The 20,186-nt window shown below is 39.7% G+C and overlaps 1 protein-coding gene across 3 annotated transcripts in view; it reads right to left on the bottom strand.

Annotated features, from left to right (window-relative positions):
* The window catches only part of SYT7 (synaptotagmin 7), a 584,377-nt gene that overhangs the window by 108,680 nt on the left and 455,511 nt on the right, over positions 1-20,186 (bottom strand). For 2 of the 3 annotated variants that reach the window (XM_082269832.1, XM_082269833.1), the window contains one exon: positions 16,910-17,032. The exons of the other annotated variant lie outside the window; for it this stretch is intronic. In XM_082269832.1, the coding sequence (XP_082125958.1) occupies positions 16,910-17,032 (123 nt within the window). The remainder of the gene's footprint in view (positions 1-16,909; positions 17,033-20,186) is intronic. 3 annotated transcript variants of the gene reach the window in all.

The raw sequence follows: 20,186 nt of genomic DNA, 5'->3' as shown, positions 1-20,186 counted from the left end.
AACGTTTTGAAGGTTTTGAAAACATGCTCCTTCAATCTCCACATTAAAGTATCTCCTGGTGCACCCTTGGAGGCCAGAAATATGGGGTATCGTTTGTACAAATTAGGTATTCAATTTTGAGCTCTGGCCAGTTCCTTCCCATTCTTGCCGCTTTCTATTGGGCAGCTTCAGAGACCAATGGTAAGGCATGGGAGGAATTGTGTCTGAATTTATATTGAAGTCATCATTGCCAAAACAAAGCTCATAGGGCAGTCTAAGCAGTGTGGAAAAAGGTAAAGGTCTTTACCAAGAACACCTTGGTATAGTGATAATCTTCTTATTTACACACAAAGCAACAGGCATCACAGGTCAACATTTCGGGACCTCGCATGCCTTGAAAAAGGGATTGTGCGAGGTCCCAAAATGTTGGCCTATGATAACTGAACCACTTGCCGACCGCCGCAAGTACATATACTGCGGCGGTCAGCCCCGGCCAGACAAAGGGATGTACCGGTACGTCACTAGCCTGTCACTCGCTTGTGAGCCAATAGCGGGCGAGCGCGTGCCCGCTGAGGCGCGCGCCCGCCCCGGCTCATTCCCTAACAAGTCAATGCGTGTGACCGGCGGACCCGATGTCCGCCGGTCACTCGCGATCGTTCGCCGTTCGCCAGGCGGCTAATGTAAACAAGCCGCATGTCACTCTCCCCTGTGTAAAAATGGAGATCACACGGTTCTACTATGAAGGACCGTTAATCTCAGTTCTTACACCAGTAGCCATGTCCCATCACAGTTAGAAACACGCCCCTAGGACACACTTAACCCCTCCCTCTCCAATACAGTTAACTCCTTCCCTGCCAGTGTCAGTAACAGTGCATATGTATAGCACTGATTACTGTAGAAATGTCAGTGGTAACCCCCAAAAGTGTCAAAAATGTCAGTCAAGGGTCCGATCTGTCCTTTGCAATGTCGCAGTCCCGCAAAAAAAATCGTAGATCGCCGCCATTACTCGTTAAAAAAAAACAACAAAAATGACAAAAATCTTTCCCTTTGTTAGTAAACGTGATAACTTTTGCGCAAACCAATCAAAATACGCTTTTTGCGATTTTTTTACCAAACATATGTAGCATAAAACAAATTGGCCGAAAATGTTAAAAAATTTAGATTTTTACATTTTTTTTGGGGGGAATTTCATATAAAAAAATGTGAAAAATATTGTTATTTTTGCTAAATTGACGCTATTTTTTTGTTTATAGCGCATGATCAAAAAATCCCACAGGTGATCAAATACCACCAAAAGAAAGCTCTGTTTGTGGGGAAAAAAAGGACGTCAAATTCGTTTAGGTACAGCGTTGCATGACCGCGCACTTGTCCGTTAAATTCACGCAGTGCCGAATCGCAAAAAAGGCCCTGGTCAGGAAGGGGGTAAAATCTTCCGGGGCTTAAGTGGTTATGTGAACAAGACAAAAGTTATCACACTACCAAGATGTGCTGGTGAAGATCCTTATATTCCTATGGTTGTATGGTGCTGCCATCCACCAATTTACTACAATATCCTGACCATACTGTGAGTTAGCCTGTGAAGTGTGGGGAGCAATACAACTTCTCTGTGAAAAAACTTAAAGCTGCCTGCATTAAAAGTCTGCTGACAGCTTAACATGAGAGTGAAGGTACAAGAATAGACAGTTCAATAGAGAACACTCCTCACTTACATGCATTGATAAAACAATATAAAAATGCATTGAAATAGAACCATCCAAAGTACTTGTACTTTAGGGGTTCACACCTTATTTAGTGCCAAGATAAAACCTCTGCAACTTGGGGAATCCTTGAACATGCAAAAACCTAGAAATTCCAGCTATAGGTCTTTATGTGTATTAAAAGCTCTCTCACTTTATTGCAAAAGACAGAACCATAAGGCCTTGTGCACATAGACCTAATGTTTTATTGATGTTTATTTGCAGGATCTTTCTAGCAGAGACCTGGCATATAAGTACTAACTTGCATATACACACATAAAATTACTGTTCATCCTCTTCTAGCTGCCAGTGTGGCATATATGCTTTCATATACTTACATATACACACATGTACGTCTAAATTATTGCTCTCAAAAGTAAAATGTTCTATTCTTTTAAATGGCTCTGAAGGCATTGCTGCATTCCGAGTCTTTATGCAAATGTATTCATTGTCCCATAGAGAACAATGTACCTTTTCAAACAAAAAAAATAAAAAAAATAAATAAAAAGCTACAAATGTTTTGTGCCTATCGTTTTATTGCATCTCTAATACCCACAGGAACTGTTACCCAAATTAGAACTATGATTTAATGTCTGATATATCAAGAATGCTGGCTTCAGAGAATAATGTAAAAGGTAAGGCACATTGATTAGGGGTAAGTACTGCTAAAGATCAAAAAAAGACTGCCTTTACTTCAATTTTAATAGGTTTGATAGCAAGTGAGGTTTACCTTCAGAGAGATCTATAGACTACCATCATACAGATAACATTTTTAGAGCGTTATAAGTAACATTAACAATATATGCCCGTTAGCCTTTATAAAGCATTAAAAATATAGGTATACCCGAAAAGATTATCTTTGCTCATATCATAGAACATAACCTGACCATTTCTTATTTCATCACTCTGTACTGGAAATGAGCAGAGCCCCATCTCCAGAACCCAAGAGGTTAACCACATTCCAATTATCTGGAACCCAGAGTAATGGGTAGATCAGATCACCTCAGTGACAATGCTGTTAAGTCATAGGGAGAATGTCTCACTCTCAGGTGGGCACTTTCTGTGCAGAGTCTGATTTTTTTTTGAAGTGAAGGATTGGAAATATATCAGTTTTTGTTGCATGCGCTACAATTGTAGTCTGCTGACATGCTGTCAGATAAGTGTGCTGTCTTATCAAATCATTTCTCCAGCTTGTGAAAAATGCTGTGCTTCTACGTTCAGTGTCTCTGTCACAAAAGCAGCTATTCATTTGTATGGAACAGGACCATGGAGCTTACACTTACAAAAAGCTCAGATGAAACTTTCCAATCCTACTGTATATCTTTCAGACACAGCACTGAAAATGCATTATTGACAAATCAGTGGTGAATAACTCTTATGCCCCGTACACACTTCCCGATCGTCGGCCGAACGATCGGCCGTCTTTTGTCCAGGGCTGTCGTGTCTGTTGAAAACTGCAAAAGACTGCACACAAATTTTGTCGGCCAACAACAGCCGACTGCAGAAGTGATGTCATGTGATGGTTAACTTTCCGTGTGTTTTTTCTTTTCTGAGCATGCCCAGTCATGCAAATCTGCTGATTGTCGGCCGAATTCTGTACTGACTGGCGAACAATCGGCCGTTCTGGTGTTGGCCAACAAAAATTTTAATGCCTACACGACAGATTCTTTTCAGCCGAAAGTGTGCTGTCGGCTGTCGGAAGCATCATACTAACAAGCCTACAATCGGCCGATCGGTCGTCGGCCGAATATTTACGGCCGACAATCGGTACGTGTGTACGGGGCTTTAGGTCAGCCATAGACATGTGTTGGTAAGTAAATAATCCACACAACCGTTCTGTAGAATAATGGTGTGATAACCAAGCAGGGTCATCTCATCCAAGCATGTATCTATGTGTGCTGAGCAGACACCCCTGGCTGGAACCATCCTTACTTTAGCAGATATAAGTAGTTTGATGGGTAAATTCATTTCATGCAATCAAACTTCCAAAATTGGTAAACCAAGAGGTGTTGCTGGGTATCCAAAGACATATGTTCCTTACCAGATGAATAAACAATTGCTTTATGTCTTAGCTTTACTGTGATATATTACCGTAATAGATTTTTAAAAATCTTTTGTTAGTTTATACTTAATCAGCTGTAGAATACACACATTAGGAAAAGCTAGCTTATTAAGGCAGTTCAGAAAGCAATAATGATGTGCAGAATATGGTAACCAAGCAACCAATCACTTTTCACCTTTCATCAGTTTACAGCAGTCATAACACAGAGATGGTTGCCTATAGGTGGTCATGGATTACCACACTTTGAGCATTGCTATTTACTTCCTTACAGTGATTGCAAAGATCATTTTTTTTAAAAATAACAAACATGTCATACTTACTTACCTGCTCTCTGCAATAGCTTTGCACAGAGTGGCCCGTCCTCCTCTTCTGGGGTCCCCCCGCTGGCGCTCTTTGCTTTTCCTCTTCTCTAAATGCCCATATAGCAAGTCACTTGTGGGTGGTGTATCCTTGCCAACTACATTAAGTGGTATGCCCCCAAGGGTTCTTGGGCCACGCCAGGCATTGAACGGGGATAATTCGCCCTACACACAGGGGTTACCTATTGCGTGGAGCATGCTCATCAATGCCTGGGACCAAGTAGAGCTTGCAGTCATGTAAAAGTCTAATATTAAGGCAGTTCCCTGACTTAGAGATAACCCATCACTATGTGCAATAGTAAAATATACAGAATGGGGTTCCATCATGCAAGCACCTAGCGTGAACCTCATGCATGCACCCATTAACTCCTTCACTTCTGTAACCATGTTACCAGGCCATGGGTCTCCGTAACGCCGTAAAGTGGGTTTGGTTCCGGTTGCTACTGAAAACTGACTATTAGGGAGGGAGCCAGAACATCATTCCCCCGCTACTGGAGAATCTGTCACCTTTTCCGAGTACCACACCTAACAACTGGTTGCTTTGCCACTTGAACTACTTCTTGGTTACTTTTAGCAACTACATTCCTTCTCCTTGTCTTGCCAAGTTAACCCTAATGCTACGCAGGATCCATGGTGTGCTGGTGAACATGTATACTTATTTGTGATATATCCAGTGTCCAGCTGGTGTTTGCTGCAGCACCCACTATAGATGTGCCTGTATCCAGGAATGTGTGCGATGGGAATATAGTTATTTAGGTAGCATTCACACTGTTGTATTAAGGTGTGTTAAAATGCATGTTTTACCACGTGTTACTATCTCACCCCCCCCTTCTCCGCAACACAGACCTCAGATACAGCAGCTCCCAGCAAAGTGAGGGAAGTCCTCCCAAGTCTCCCTATTGCTGTGTCATGTCAGAGCCTAGGAGAATCCTAGGACTTTAGTTGGCCTTATTGATGCTCTGATCTGACGTTTGAGAGGTGGGGCCAGGAGATGGTGGCACGGTGGAGTGAAAACTTACTCTTTACATGGCTGCCTCTCTAAGGGTAAATTGGGATTGGCATGTTGCCAATTCCTGTTATACAGTGCATCCAGAAAGTATTCACAGCGCTTCTTTTTTCGAAACTTTGTTATGTTACAGCCTTATTCCAAAATGGATTAAATGTATTATTTTCCTCAAAATTCTACAAACAATACCCCATGATGACAACTTGAAAGAAGTTTGTTTGAAATCTTTGCAAACTTATTAAAAAGAAAAACGAAAAAAATCACATGTACATAAATCTTCACAGCCTTTCCTCAGTACTTTGTTGAAGCACCTTGGGCACCAATTACAGCCTCAAGTCTTTTGGAGTATGATGCTACAAGCTTGGCACACCTATTTTTGAGCAGTTCTTCCCATTTTTCTTTGCAGGACCTCTCAAGCTCCGTTAGGTTGCCATCAGTGCACAACCATTTTTATATCTCCCTAGAGATGTTCAATCGGGTTAAAGTCTGGGCTCTGGCTGGGCCACTCAAGGACATTCATCAAAGATGTCTCTGTACATTGCTGCATTTATCTTTTCCTTGATCCTGACTAGTCTCCAAGTTCCTGCCACTGAAAAACATCCCCACAGCATGATGCTCTCACCATCATGCTTTACTGTAGGGATGGTATTGGCCATGTGACTGGTTTCCTCCAGACATGACGCTGCCATTCAGGCCAAAGAGTTCAATTTTTGTTTCATCAGACCAGAGAATTTTGTTTCTTATGGTCTGAGAGTCCTTCAGGTGCTTTTTTGGCAAACCCTAGGTGGGCTGTCATGTGCCTTTTACTGAGGAGTAGCTTCCATCTGGCCACTCCAACTTACAGGCCTGATTGAAGGAGTGCTGCAGAGATGGTTGTTTTTCTGAAAGGTTCTCTTCTCTCCACAGAGAAACGGTGGAGCTCTGTCAGCGTCACCATTGGGTTCTTGATCACCTCCCTGACTAAGGCCCTTCTCTTCCGATCGCTCAGTTTGGCCGGGTGGCCTGCTCTAGGAAAAGTTCTGGTGGTTTCAAACCTCTTTCATTTAAGAATGATGGAGGCCACTGTACTCATTGGGACCTTCAATGCTTCAGAAATGTTTTCTGTACTCTTCCCCAGATCTGTGCCTCAATAAAATCCTGTTTCGGAGGTCTACAGACAATTCTTTGGACTTCATGGCTTGGTTTGCGATCTGACATGCACTGTTAACTGTGGGACCTTCTATAGACAGGTGTGTGCCTTTGCAAATCATGTCCAATCAACTGAATTTACGACAGGTGGAATCAAGTTGTAGAAACATCTCAAGGATGATCAGTGGATGCACCTAAGCTTAATTTTGAGTGTCATGGCAAAGGCTGTAAATACTTATGTACATGTGATTTTTTCATTTTTTATTTTTAATAAATTTGCAAAGATTTTAAACAAACTTCTTTCAAGTTGTCATTATGGGGTATTGTTTGTAGAATTTTGAGGAAAATAATTAATTTAATCTATTTTGGAATAAGGCTGTAACATAACAAAATGTGGAAAAAGTGAAGCGCTGTGAATACTTTCCAGATGCACTGAACTTCACTAGAGACTGAAGACAGTCTACTTTGGCATTCTGGCATATTCTGTGTCCTAATTTTCCAATAGGATAGGAGGATTCATACGGCACAACACTGTATGTTACTAAATTACAAGAAGCAGATCTTGCATATGTAATGAGCAAATATATCATTTTAAAGTATGCACAGAAACATTGTTCATACATTATATATATATCTATCTATCTATATTCTGTGTCATGTACTTCCACAATAGCTGGGCCTAAAGTATCAAACCATGTAAGGTCAACGTGGTTTATGCTGAGAGAAAATCAGTGGAGACAAGTGTATAAACTGCAGGGTACAGAGAAAGGCATTGGCCATATAGGTGTCCGTTTATGAAACCGAGTAGAGCAGCGATCCTGATGATCGCAGCTCATCTCTGAGCATTTTTGATTTATGAAACAGAGATGATCTGGGGAGAACATGTTCTCCACTGATCAGCTCCACACACGGAGAATCTGTCATTGACTCAGAAACGCCCAGTTTATGAAGCTGCGATCTCCACACTTCACTGGCGATCTCTGTCAGATTTCACACTCCCAGATTCACCAGCCCAGAGGTGGAGAATCAGGGAGAGAAGACAGAATTGGGGGAGAACTGAGGAGGAAGAAGGAAGATTATTGACTTCCTTCTTCTTCATTTAGACCGCCCAAGACAGTAAACATGTCCCCCAATATTTATGTATATATATATATATATATATATACACACAGTATCTCACAAAAGTGAGTACACCCCTCACATTTTTGTAAATTTTTTATTATATCTTTTCATGAGACAACACAGCTTGTACAACAGTGTAATTTGCTGTCCCCTCAAAATAACTCAACACACAGCCATTAATGTCTAAACCAATGGCAACAAAAGTGAGTATACCCCTAAGTGAAAATGTCCAAATTTGGCCCAATTAGCCATTTTCCCTCCCCGGTGTTATCTGACATGTTAGTGTTACAAGGTCTCAGGTGTGAATGGGGAGCAAGTGTGTTAAATTTGTTGTTATCGCTCTCACTCTCTCATACTGGTCACTGGAAGTTCAATATGGCACCTCATGGCAAAGAACTCTCTAGGGATCTAAAAACAAAGAATTGTTGCTCTACATAAAGATGGCCTAGGCTATAAGAAGATTGCCAAGGCCCTGAAACTGAGCTTCGGCACGGTGGCCAAGACCATACAGCGGTTTAACAGGACAGGTTCCACTCAGAACAGGCCTCGCCATGGTCAACCAAAGAAGTTGAGTGCACGTGCTCAGCATCATATCTAGAGGTTGTCTTTGGGAAATAGAGGTATGAGTGCTGCCAGCATTGTTGCAGAGGTTGAAGGGGTGGGGAGTCAGCCTGTCAGTGCTCAGACCATACACCGCACACTGCATCAAATAGGTCTGCATGGCTGTCTTCCCAGAAGGAAGCCTCTTCTAAAGATGATGCACAAGAAAAACCGCAAACACTTTGTTGAAGAAAAGCAGACTAAGGACATGGATTACTGGAACAATGTCCTGTCGTCTGATGAGTCCAAGATTACCTTTTTTGGTTCAGATGGTGTCAAGCGTGTGTGGCGACAACCAGGTGAGGAGTACAAAGACAAGTGTGTCTTGCCTACAGTCAAACATGGTGGTGGGAGTGTCATGGTCTGGGGCTGCATGAGTGCTGCCGCCACTGGGGAGCTACAGTTCATTGAGGGAACCATGAATGCCAACATGTACTGTGACATACTGAAGCAGAGCATGATCCCCTCCCTTCGTGAGACTGTGCCACAGGGCAGTATTCCAACATGATAACGACACCAAACACACCTCCAAGACGACCACTGCCTTACTAAAGTAGCTGAGGGTAAAGGTAAATTTACACTGTTATACAAGCTGTACACTCACTACTTTACATTGTAGCAAAGTGTCATTTCTTCAGTGAGTGTTGTCACATGAAAAGATATAATAAAATATTTACAAAAATGTGAGGGGTGTACTCACTTTTGTGAGATACTGTATGTATTTTCTGTAGGGGGACTTGTTTTATTAACATTAGGTGAGGGGGGTCTCCTCTGAGAATGCACTTGTATTTAGCAGTGATAACTTACCACTGCCTAATAAATGGGCACCAGTGATTTTCTTCTTGTACTGTAATCTCGCTATGTCTCGCGAGATTACTGGCAGCCCATTCACTTTTACACAGATCTTGGCCGTTTTCAGAGGAAAAACTTCTCCTCTGTTCTCCCTGTGAGAACTGAAGTTCTCTGCTTCATAAACAGGGTGCCAGAGGAGATAATTTTCCTCTGAGAACTGCCGAGAAGTGAACTGAGAGAAAACTTCTACGTTTCATAAAGGTACACCATAGTGAGGAATTTATGAGAAGACTGACACTTGCCAAATAAAAAAAGGTACCCTAAAGCATTTTAGAAATTATGTAGTAATAGTATTACAATGCATATTTGACAAGTATCTTTGAAAGTGGCAATGGAACCTTACCTAACAGAAATACATTTCATATATTACAGTTTTCATATACCCTGCTGACAGAATCACACAATGTCTATTTCAGTTGGACTGTACTGCCTTGCGATATAACCAAACACAGAGGCTGTAACCCTATGCACTCCGCGGGTCAGATGTCACCATGACCTGAGTAAGAGTAATTAAAATGAGTCGACAGGAAAGCACACCGATTCCATGCTCTCGTGCATCAAATTCTTCAATCAGGCAAAGGGTTGGAGTAAAGGGGTTACAGCTTCAGCGTAATCCTTTGACGCTTCATGCAGAAAATCTCCCAGGATTACAAGCAGGTTTGGTCAACCATGCACATTAATAAGCAATTAGCAGTGGAGCTGCAAATGGAATTTAACTCTTTTAGATATGAGCTAAAATTTTGAGGCTGTAAGAAAGCACTATTGCACTTGTTGGAAGAGCCAGAATCTAAAGAAGATGTGAATTTTTGGTAAGAGCAATCTAGGCCAGCTGCCAGCGAATCTCCTAACTTTACAGCATATGAATAGCCAACAAAGATCAGTGGAGATGCTCGGTGACATTTTCATCTATAAAGTGACATGATTTGTTTTGTGGAAGCAGTATCACTAGCAGCCAAATCGGAATACCATGAGGATTACACCTCCCACAATATGATGTTCATATTAACAGCAGAATACAGCAGCAATTTCCACAATGTATTGCCATGAATCCCAAATGCAGATAAAGCTACGAAAATGGTTTACCAATAATGAACTAATGAACTAACAGGGAAACATAGGGGAGTGATGACAGAAAAGGACCAAGTCGTCTGCCAAGTATGCCTTTTTACGTTAGTGTTTTTTAGCTTTATTATTTTTCTTTTGATTAACTTTTCTGTCTAAGTATATACTAAAATTTATCTCAAGTATGTTTAGATTCACTTACTGCTGATTGACTCACTAATGCTGGCCGAAAAATTGTTCGAAAATCTGTCATTTGGTCCGGCCGTTCGTGTTTCGTCCAGTTAATGGGCACAAATAGAAAAATATTTTTTAACTTTTCAGAGCCGAAAAATCAAAGGAACTGTTTGCACTAAGTATATGTGACAAACTGAACGAAAAACATCCATTGAACGATTTATCATTCGAAATTCAGTCATTCCATGATGGCACGATCGTCTGCTCTCACAGCCAATTTTTCGTTTTTCGAAAATGTGTTCGAATGATTTTTCGGCTAGTGTATGGCCAGCATAACTACTGTAATTCTGCTATAGGCATCTACTACTCCTATAAAATCTTGAACTTTCCTCCTGCTAGTTTGATCCACATACTGTGTCTAGTATGTAACATTGTGTAAATTAATTAAAGTGTTACTAAAGCCCAAGAGTTTTTACCCTAATTAATTCTCTGCATTAAGGCAAAAAAAAAAAAAATGCCCCACTACCTACCCCCCCCACCCCTAAACACTTACTTTTCTCTGGCTCCAGCACCACTCCCTGCTCTTCCTAAGGAGAAACTGAAGCCATAGACCCCTGCTGCTCTCAGTCAAATCTCTGAGGAAGGAGTAGTGGCCTGGCTTACTAAAGCTGTGTATGTCTATGGGCACACACAGCCTGGATCAGAACCTAGTGGGATTCCACACACCTGGGTGTCTCCTTAGCACCAGGCCTGCTAAAGGAGGCATCTGAGGCATGGGGGAGCTGACAGAAAAAGTATGACCTCTTTTTTTTTTTTTTTATAAAAAAAATGCTTTAGTGTCAGTCTAAGTATTGGTGATAAGGTGTGATTGATACTTACAGCTTTAGGGATGTTTTACCCCTTTATTATAAATGTCATACAGAATGAATTTAAAGTGTATGTCCAGTCAAAGCGTTTTTTTTTCAGTAGGGAAAAATGGATGAATGGCTGACCTCTCCGGCACTCTGGAAGGATGCCAAAATCTTTATTGTAGTGATCAACAAATAAAATCATATACAGCACAGCATGTATCAGGAGATAAAAATGTTAACGCGTTTCATGCAGATAACCATGCCTAATCATAACATCAGGTTTTTTTTTTTCAGTACAACAGGGGAACATAGAACCCAGTCAGTTTTTTTTTATTGGAGTCTGTTGAAGACTTTTCCTCACTTCTTCTCTATTGAAACCATTATCACAAAGACAGTAGGTAAGGGAAGAATCTCCGTAACAGAGTCGTTCTAATCCTTCCTCCTATCTAAATCTAACAAAAATCAATTACAATTTTACAGAAAAAACTTTAATCTGTAATTAATAACGGGTGATAAAGGTTGCAGCTGTGGACAGGTCCTAAGGATGGATCCCAAGGGACCTGACCTGGGACTGCTAGGACCAATATTGAAGGAGGTTCTCTTACCCTCTGAACTAGCCTTTGTAAATCTCCTCTTTCTATGTAATACAAAACTGCTGTTTTCATTACATTTATTCTAAAACCTCCATTTGTCAGTAGTGATGTTTCTCCACCAGTGCTCACAAGATAGTGACACTGGGGTGGAAATGCAGATGCTCATTCAGTGTGATTCTGTCACCTCATATGTGGGCCACTTAAAATTCTTTACAATGAAGCAAATTAATTTCACAATATATATTCAGGAGGAGAAACACAAGGTATAGCCACAACCAAGCTGAATAGGGATGGATGAGGCCAGCACGAAGGAATTGGGGCTATTCATGTGTTACCCATATGATGGCTTACCTTTTCAAAGATACTAGCTGTGGGTAGTGATCATTATAAGCCTTCCTTTATGCAAAAGATATATAAGAAGATATAGAAACTTGGGAAAATTTGAACCAATGACATTGCAGGAATCTGCATGACGATAACATTTTTTACTTTAAGATAGAATGGAAAAGGTATTAGAACACGTCAGGTTTTTGTTGTTGTCTATGCCCCCGTTAGGTAGATTCACCCTCTCTATTTGTCTTGTTTACGGTTATTACTGAAAGTAAAAGAAATCACAGATTTTGGGTTGTCCCTAAAACAGGAATAGAATGGACCTTTGTCTAAGAGTACAATAATTCTAGGCACCCTGGAGATTACAAGGGATTTCATCACTTTGAAGGGATTTCATCTCATTTCTTTTTTTAGCTATGGGACAGGAAGTGAGGGAAATCTCCCCAATGGGACACAGATTGAAAAAAAGAAAATGACAAAAGTTATAACCCTGCCTTTCGCTATCTGAAATGTAAAAAAAAAATTGCTTTGAGTTCTACTTTAAAGAACTCTTGTGACTTTGTTTTTTAATTCTGACTAATGATTGTTCACAATACACATTTATATTAGACATAATCTGTTTAAAGATCATATGCCAGCTTTTCTGTTTGCGACAACCTTTTCTTTTTAGATCACTTTAGGTATTTCACACTGTACAAGTGTAGGCAATACATTTTTAGTAGGGTCAAAATTCCGTATGTTATTCTAAATATAACAAGATGTCTGAATCCTCATTAATAGAGATGTCAAAAAAATCATCAGCAGATATTGAAGCTCTGGGAAGAATTAACACCCACATTTTGTTGGGGAATTGAGTCTCAAGTACGTCATTTATTTCCCCCTTGCTGACTCCAGATTGAGATTCTTTTTTTTTTCTTTTCTGTTTTAATTTTGGAAGATATGTGTGACAGACTGCAGTTCAATGACAGCATAAATGTGTTAATATATGTAGTGAGGTATAGGAAGAATAAAAATAACCTCAGAGTGAAAATTGGACCACTTAATTAACACAGTGCTCTGAGAAGCATTTTCAGCCACATGTCTGCTTTTCTTTTCACACCTCCCAGCTAAAGAGAATTTAACTAGAAAGCTCCCACTGACTGGGTCCCGGGGTCTGAAATTTTATTTTTCAGGGCAAGGACAGACCTATCTTCTGACCTCTGAAAGGCAATAACTGACACTTGGCAGGGGGGGGGGGGGGGTCTTGGAGCTTAGTAAGCCCTTCATTTGGCAAGCATCTTTATAGAAGACCTATTGTCTATATTTATTAGGTTGTTGTAAAACACAATCGCAGAAAAGTTTAGAAATGTTTTCTCGTCGTGCTGGGTTCTTGGATGCCATTACAGCCAGGTTTCTACCTGCATGAAGTTTGCAGGATCTTCCTCTGCTCTACGTTCCCTAAAAGACCCCTTCCAAAAAAAGAGGATGTCACCTTCAAAATCTGTTTTTTATCTATGATGTATGCGATGTCAGGAATTTATTGATGCAGACTTGCAAAGCTACTGGTTGGTCTGCCAGGAATAAGTAGACTTTTTGATTACTGGAAACACATTGGGTATAGACAGAACAGTTTTTGTGGACCAAAGTTTGAGATGTAGCAGCAGAAACAATTACAGTATCACTGTTTCAGGCTAAGCTTGGCAGTTTTAGTCAAACTAGAATGTGATTCTGTAAGTGGCTGGCCCATATAAAACAATTAAACTAAATGAGATACATTTCAAGGAAGATCAAGTGGCAAGTGACTACGCATAATTGTAAAAAGCCATGACCGTGTGTAGATCATCATTGTTTCCAGGTAGCAATAGTTTGCTTGTTATGTTCAGGTGATGTACATAGAGAAGCCAACAGTACACGATTCTCCAACTGATCAAGCGTCAGTTTTCAGTCCTACTGTAGAGTAGCTAAGCATTATTCCCCTCACAAGGCACTTAAAGAAAAGCAGCAGTCCAAAAAGGCAAGCAGAACTTCTTTTAAAAATGTAACTAATAGAATATTGTGGGTAAGAGTAGGAACCAGGGGCACCACATCCCTATTTAATAAGAGAACCAAATACATTTCATGACACAATTAAGGTGCCAACCATCAACAATACATAAATGTACAAAACTGGACAATTTTTTTAATACTTCCAAAAAATCAGGTTAACATCTTAAAATCATACAAAGATATTTAATGATTTCTGTGATTCATATGATGCTTTATTAAATGCCCCAAAGTTTGCTAGGTCTTTGTGGCATTATGGAAGTATTAAAAAAAATTGTTCTGTTTTTTACATTTATGTATTATTGATGGTTGGCACCTTTAAAAGTCCCATGACATTTTGGTTCTCTTTCCTTTTACAATGTGAAATCACTAAATAACTCCAGTTAACACTTTACTTTCTTTACACTGGAAAAACAGCAAGCTTGTATTAAAGGACCCGGCAACCCTAAAAAGTTTAGGGAGCAGAGGTTACTATTTTTTCTAATTCAGATCAATTGAGCAATTGCAGGTTGAGAAGGAGTGGCCACATCCAGGTCATTATTATTTATTTATTTTTTACACAAATTAATTGCCTGATACTGCACTGTGATTGTGCCCATACCATTTACATTTAGAAAACTCAGGGTAGGCATTGCATGTGCCATATCAAGCCCACAAATCATTTTACCCAAAGACATCTGTTATATAAACCAAATCTGTTGCTATTTTAAAAAAAATAAAAAATTAAAATAAGCCCGGCCTGTAAATAAAAAAATAACTACTAGCCCATCCTCAGAGACAAGAGACAAATACCGCTGCTCCAGGGGAGTCTGCTGGGCTGGAAGTAATGAACAAATCCTAGGATGGGGTGCACGCCTTGTCACTGCTGCAGAAAATCATGGACAGAACAAACTCGCCCATTGTATTGGCTGTACTGCTAAACTCCACTGCCATTAGGAGATACACTAAATAATCTTCAGCATCCACCACATTTCAGGTTGTGTTGAATGTCTGGTACCATGCTGTGCTCTGTGGTTCCTTCCACTGGCTCATACATCAATACTGTGTCCTGTGGTCGGGGATTAAACCATTAAGCTCAGTGAGGGAAGCAGGCATTCAAAAATCCTGGATGTGTTGTATGCAGAAGAATTTTTGACAAGTTTCTCTCTTGGAGTTTAGCAGCATTGAAAAGGGGATGGGTAAGTGGTAATCCTTTTTTTTTTTCATGCTGAGCTTTTTCAGTATGGTTATTATTATTATTTTTTTTTTTTTATTCAATTATAACAATTGGCTTTACTACTTAGTGATTTACAGTGCTATAGTAGAGTAAAGCCCCGTACACACGTACCGAATGTCGGCCGAACGATCGCCCGTCTTTTGTCCGGTGCTGTCCGGTCGGTTGAAAAGTGCTAAAGACTGCACACGAATTTTGTCGGCCAGCAACAGCCGACTGCAGAAGTGATATCATGTGATGGTTAACTTTCCGTGTGTTTTTTCTTCTCTGAGCATGCCCAGTCTTGCTCATCTGCTGTTTGTCAGCCGAATTCTGTACTGACTGAGGAACAATCGGCCGTTATGGTGTTGGCCAACAAAAATTTTAAAGCCTGCACACCAGATTCTGTTCGGGCCGAAAAGTCGCAGTCGGTTGTCGGAAGCATCATACTAACAAGCCTACAATCGGCCGACAATCGCTACGTGTGTACAGGCCTTAAGTATGCAGATCGAGAGGTCTGACTTCACGGGATGAGGATTTGCTCCTGTTCAGTGCCTTACCATGTAGGAAAGCAAGGGTAAGGATAACAGCTCAGAAGCCTGGCAGAAGTCAGCAATGGTAGTTCCCATATGTATGACCTTACAAGACCCAAGGCATACAGAATTGTTGCACAAGGTGTCGAGCTCTAGAGCTTTGCTGCACAAGATATTCAATATGTGTAATATCTCTCCTTTGGACTAAAAGCTTACCTCATTTATGTTCTGTTCTAATAAATTAATACATTTAAATATACATTAGTAATTTTTCTTTCACATACATTAGTTAGTAATTTAGGTTTACTGGTCGTTCAATGAATGTAAACATCATTAACTTATCTTGTATAAGTTACATAAAATCTGAACCTACTAAGGGGTATGGATAAATGACATGCATCACACAGACTAAAGTCAGTAGGACATCTTAAGGGACTGACCCACACAATATGATGTCTGCAGTACCTGTCACTTCTCCTCTAATTATGTGTGCCTGTTATATTGACTTGCAAGTTATTCGAGTAATTAACATTCATTTATGAGGCTCCAGTAATGTTGATTGGGGTGAGAGGATACAGAAGCTCATTATTCTGTATCAGTAATTGGTATAGGATTTGGTTATAACCTAGCTGTGATATATACAGTATATTAATAAAACAGTTTGGTAAAGTTTATCACCAACGCACTCAGGCACACAGACAGACTCACTCAAGCCTCTGCCCTTAAGTAACTGTGACAGAAAGTGTGATGTAGGGATTATAAACAAGATGGATCTGTTAAGGCACATAAGGCTGGCCATAGACAAGCAAACTTTAAGAAGATTAGATGAAAATGTAAAGATTATTTAATGCATGCGAATAGCACTGCAGACTTCTTAGTAGGAGAACAGTTTTTGACGACAGATAGAAATGGTGAAAATCGCTAAACATTTTTTTCCAACTTTAGGAAAATGATTCCTTACAGATGATCAATTCTGAGTAACATTAATAGCACCACACAGAGCAATCACAGTCTAAAAGATTTCTGCTACTGTAAAAAATGCTGAATAAAAAAATGTCCTATTACCATACAATTGCACCTATTGCATAAAATGAATGCAAAATATATTTATGTTGTTCTGTCACTCTCATTTTAAAAAAGGATTTTGCATGAATTTTTTTGTATTTTCAAAACATACTGGTAAGATATTTGTCAAATCTTCGAAAAAATTTGGCCTGTCTATGGCAAACCTAATATCATTTTTTTTTCCACAATTAACACATAACCTTCAATCTCATTTAAGGAGGGCACATTTGTGCTCCCCCCTACCTCTTTTCACCCTGAGTATTCTGGTTCTGTTGAGACCCATTGGTTTGTAGATCAGGAATATTGGCAAAGTCGTCCTGCTCGGAGAGGCCCAGCACCAAAGACAGCACCACCATGCGGCCTTCCCTGCCCATAGTCCAGGGGATGATAGATAAGAGGAGGAAAGAAAGAAGACAAAAGAATCAGAGAAGACAACAGAAGAAGCATAAGAAACAATCATGCAGGTAAGAAATATGGTGGCATGCAAAGGCAAAGAACAATAAATTACGATTGCAATTAAATCATTTTTACATGTATTGTTATCTTTATTTTTTGCAGATGCAGGAAAAAAAGCAGTTGGAAGCCTAGAAATGTTACATAGCAGCCCTTGCCTGTCCTACCAGAACTGTTGCAATTTTGTTCCATTAGGATGAGGTCCAACTGATGATGGATGAGGGAAACTGAACATCTCCCATCAAAGCTGAGTGAATGCTGAAATTCTGTTGAAAAGGCCTGAGTCTAGGACTAGGTAACTGGAGGCCTAAGCTGGTCTGTTAACCAAGCCATGATCTCCACATTGAACAGCAGATGGAGACTAAATCCTTATTTTAGTGCAATCCTATTTTTTTTCCCATTTAGTTCTTTCATGATTGTATTTTATGCCTCTTTGCTTGACAAAGCATATTAACATTTTCTATTGTTTCACTTTCATCACTTTGTTATTGCCCATTTAATTTCCATAATTCTCATCCCAGTGTAAAATCTTCACCTTTTTTTCCTATTTCGTATCTCATTCACCTAGCCTGATCATGAACATCAACTGGTGACTGGAAGTTTTAAAATAATCCATCCGACAATGAAATAATGTGCTGGCAGCCCAAAATATACAAAGACATGCATACATGTTTCACCTAAGTGTGTATTACATTTTACTTATGGGGAGCCCCAATGTAAACCTTCTTGGAGCGGAACCATACCTATAACGTAAAATTGAGCATGAATGAGCAACAATTGCTTATTGTCAATTGCATGTTTAATTTCCAGTCCTTAGTAGTTACTACTACTCTCTTTGCCTTATTTTCAAATGTTTTTCTTCTGATCTTACAGCTCCTGCTCTTTTTCTTATCAGATGCGATATATGTATCTGTATTCTTCCCTATTCTATGTTATTACTACTTTGTATAAACTTTAATAAATCTTTTTGTTCTAGCCCGATTATGCCTTGTGATCATATCCATTCTTCCATACATCCTCCCACCCTTCAATCAAATCTAGTCATCTAAACATCCTTTCACCCTTCAAACCAGTGTTTTCTCTATCCAATACTCCATTCTTCCTTACATCCTCCCACCCCTCCATCAAATCTAGTCATCTAAACATTGTTTTTCCCTTCCATCCAGTGATTTCTCTATCCAATACTCCATCCTTCCTTACATCCTCCCACCCCTCCATTAAATCTAGTCATCTAAACATCCTTTCACCCTTCCATCCAGTGTTTTCTCTATCCAATAGAAGACTTAATCTCATTACCTTTATGCACACTGCCCCTCTCATATCTGTCCTTGTCTCTTGGTATAGAACTATAATCTGAGCTCTGTACCATTATGATTCCATCACACATTTTACAGAATACATATAGTCATTCTCCCAGCCTTGCACATAAACATTGTATTAATCATGAATTATTTCTGGGCCATAAATGAAATACCTTCTGACTACATAGAATATGACATTCACATTTTACTGCAGGGATTTGCAGTAACACGAAAATGGTAATGCACTGGATGAGGGTTTGACCTACTTTTGCCTTGACTTTAACCATTTGTACTTCAGCTGGCAACCATGGTAGGAAACTATGCCCAAATCCAATGGTGTCTAAGCAAAGGTTCTTTGATATGTAAGGAAATATCTAAGTGGGGAGACCTATAAACCTTCAGAAATGCAGCACAATAAAATACTTAAAAGAAATTGGAGAAATGTGATGATGGACAAGCATGAATTGTGAGAACCGTAAAGGCTACAGGAACACCAAAATAACCATCCCATTGACCACTCCAGTTGGTGGAAATTTCTACAGGCCTTTATAGGTGATTGAAGGCCAAAAAACATGCTAATTTCTGACCAATTATCATAGACTAATACAGCAGTATACACATCTTCAGTCAACAGTAGTAGACAATTATTAGATGTTCCTGTCATAAGATAAGATAGGTAAGACAACCCGACCCTGATATCTACTTTTAGGCCTGTATCTTCAATACATAGAATGGACCAAGCCTGGGAATGGAATCTCTGGTGCAGTTACGTGTATGCCATGACATTGCTATATATATAATGGTGGTGACAAAACCACAAAAAGAATTTTAGCACTATCAAAAGCTGCAATAGATATTTTCAGCCTTCATCCTTCTTCTCAAACCAAAGAAGAGCTACATATTTGTTTCCAACACACATTATTCATCATATATTATTCCATGAAGTCAAGCTGAGTTAAAAAAAAAAGTAGCCAAACAACAGGATAAGACAAGTTCCAATCCTGGTAAATGCTGACCGTATAAATGGATTGTGACGGTCACAGGGCATGGGTTTATGTTCTGTCCTTCCTACTGACAATGTATGAGGCGCTGGTATTTTAATCTACTACAAGAAAGGATTAATTAACCTCATGATCAAACTGTGCAGAGCTTGAAATATGATTTCTCAGATTAGTCAGACATGCGGCACACTTGCTGTAGAGCCTGCGAGACGTGTTGGAGCCACTCCTGAATTAACCCTTTTTGCCTTGATGATGAGATGGGGGATGAGACAGTTCACGAGTGTAAGATATAAGTATACCATGCTTAATGTTCCCTTGCCAGATGGAGCAGCAATAGTCAGCAGACTCTCTGAAAAGAAGTACCTATATACTGTATCTTCTGTAGCTATTTTAAAACAGTCGTATGAAATAATTTTTATTTTTAGCTTCTTGCAGCTTCTGAACGAACAATGAAAAGGGAACAATGCACTTGGAAAGTGTCAGACTTCTAAATCCGGGGAAAGAAACATTCACTAGAGCAATCCCACATTCCTGCTCAAGACTGAGGAATTAATATAGGAATTAAAAACAAAAAAGATATTTACAATAAAGCTATAGTGGAAAATAATGATTTTATAGAGGTGAACAACCTTAAAGGTTCCACTCAGGTCAAAGCTGTTTTGAGACAGTTAATTATAAGAAATTATAATACAGTATTTGTGGTTTTAGGCTTTATTGTTGAAAAGTATGTGGGGACTTCTTGATTTGAATATTATCCTACTTGAA

The sequence above is a fragment of the Pelophylax lessonae genome (assembly GCF_965119305.1).
Source record: "Pelophylax lessonae genome assembly, chromosome: 10".
NCBI lineage: Eukaryota > Metazoa > Chordata > Amphibia > Anura > Ranidae > Pelophylax > Pelophylax lessonae.
The sequence above is the reverse complement of the archived record's forward strand: the minus strand, read 5'-3'. Positions and strand labels throughout refer to the sequence as shown.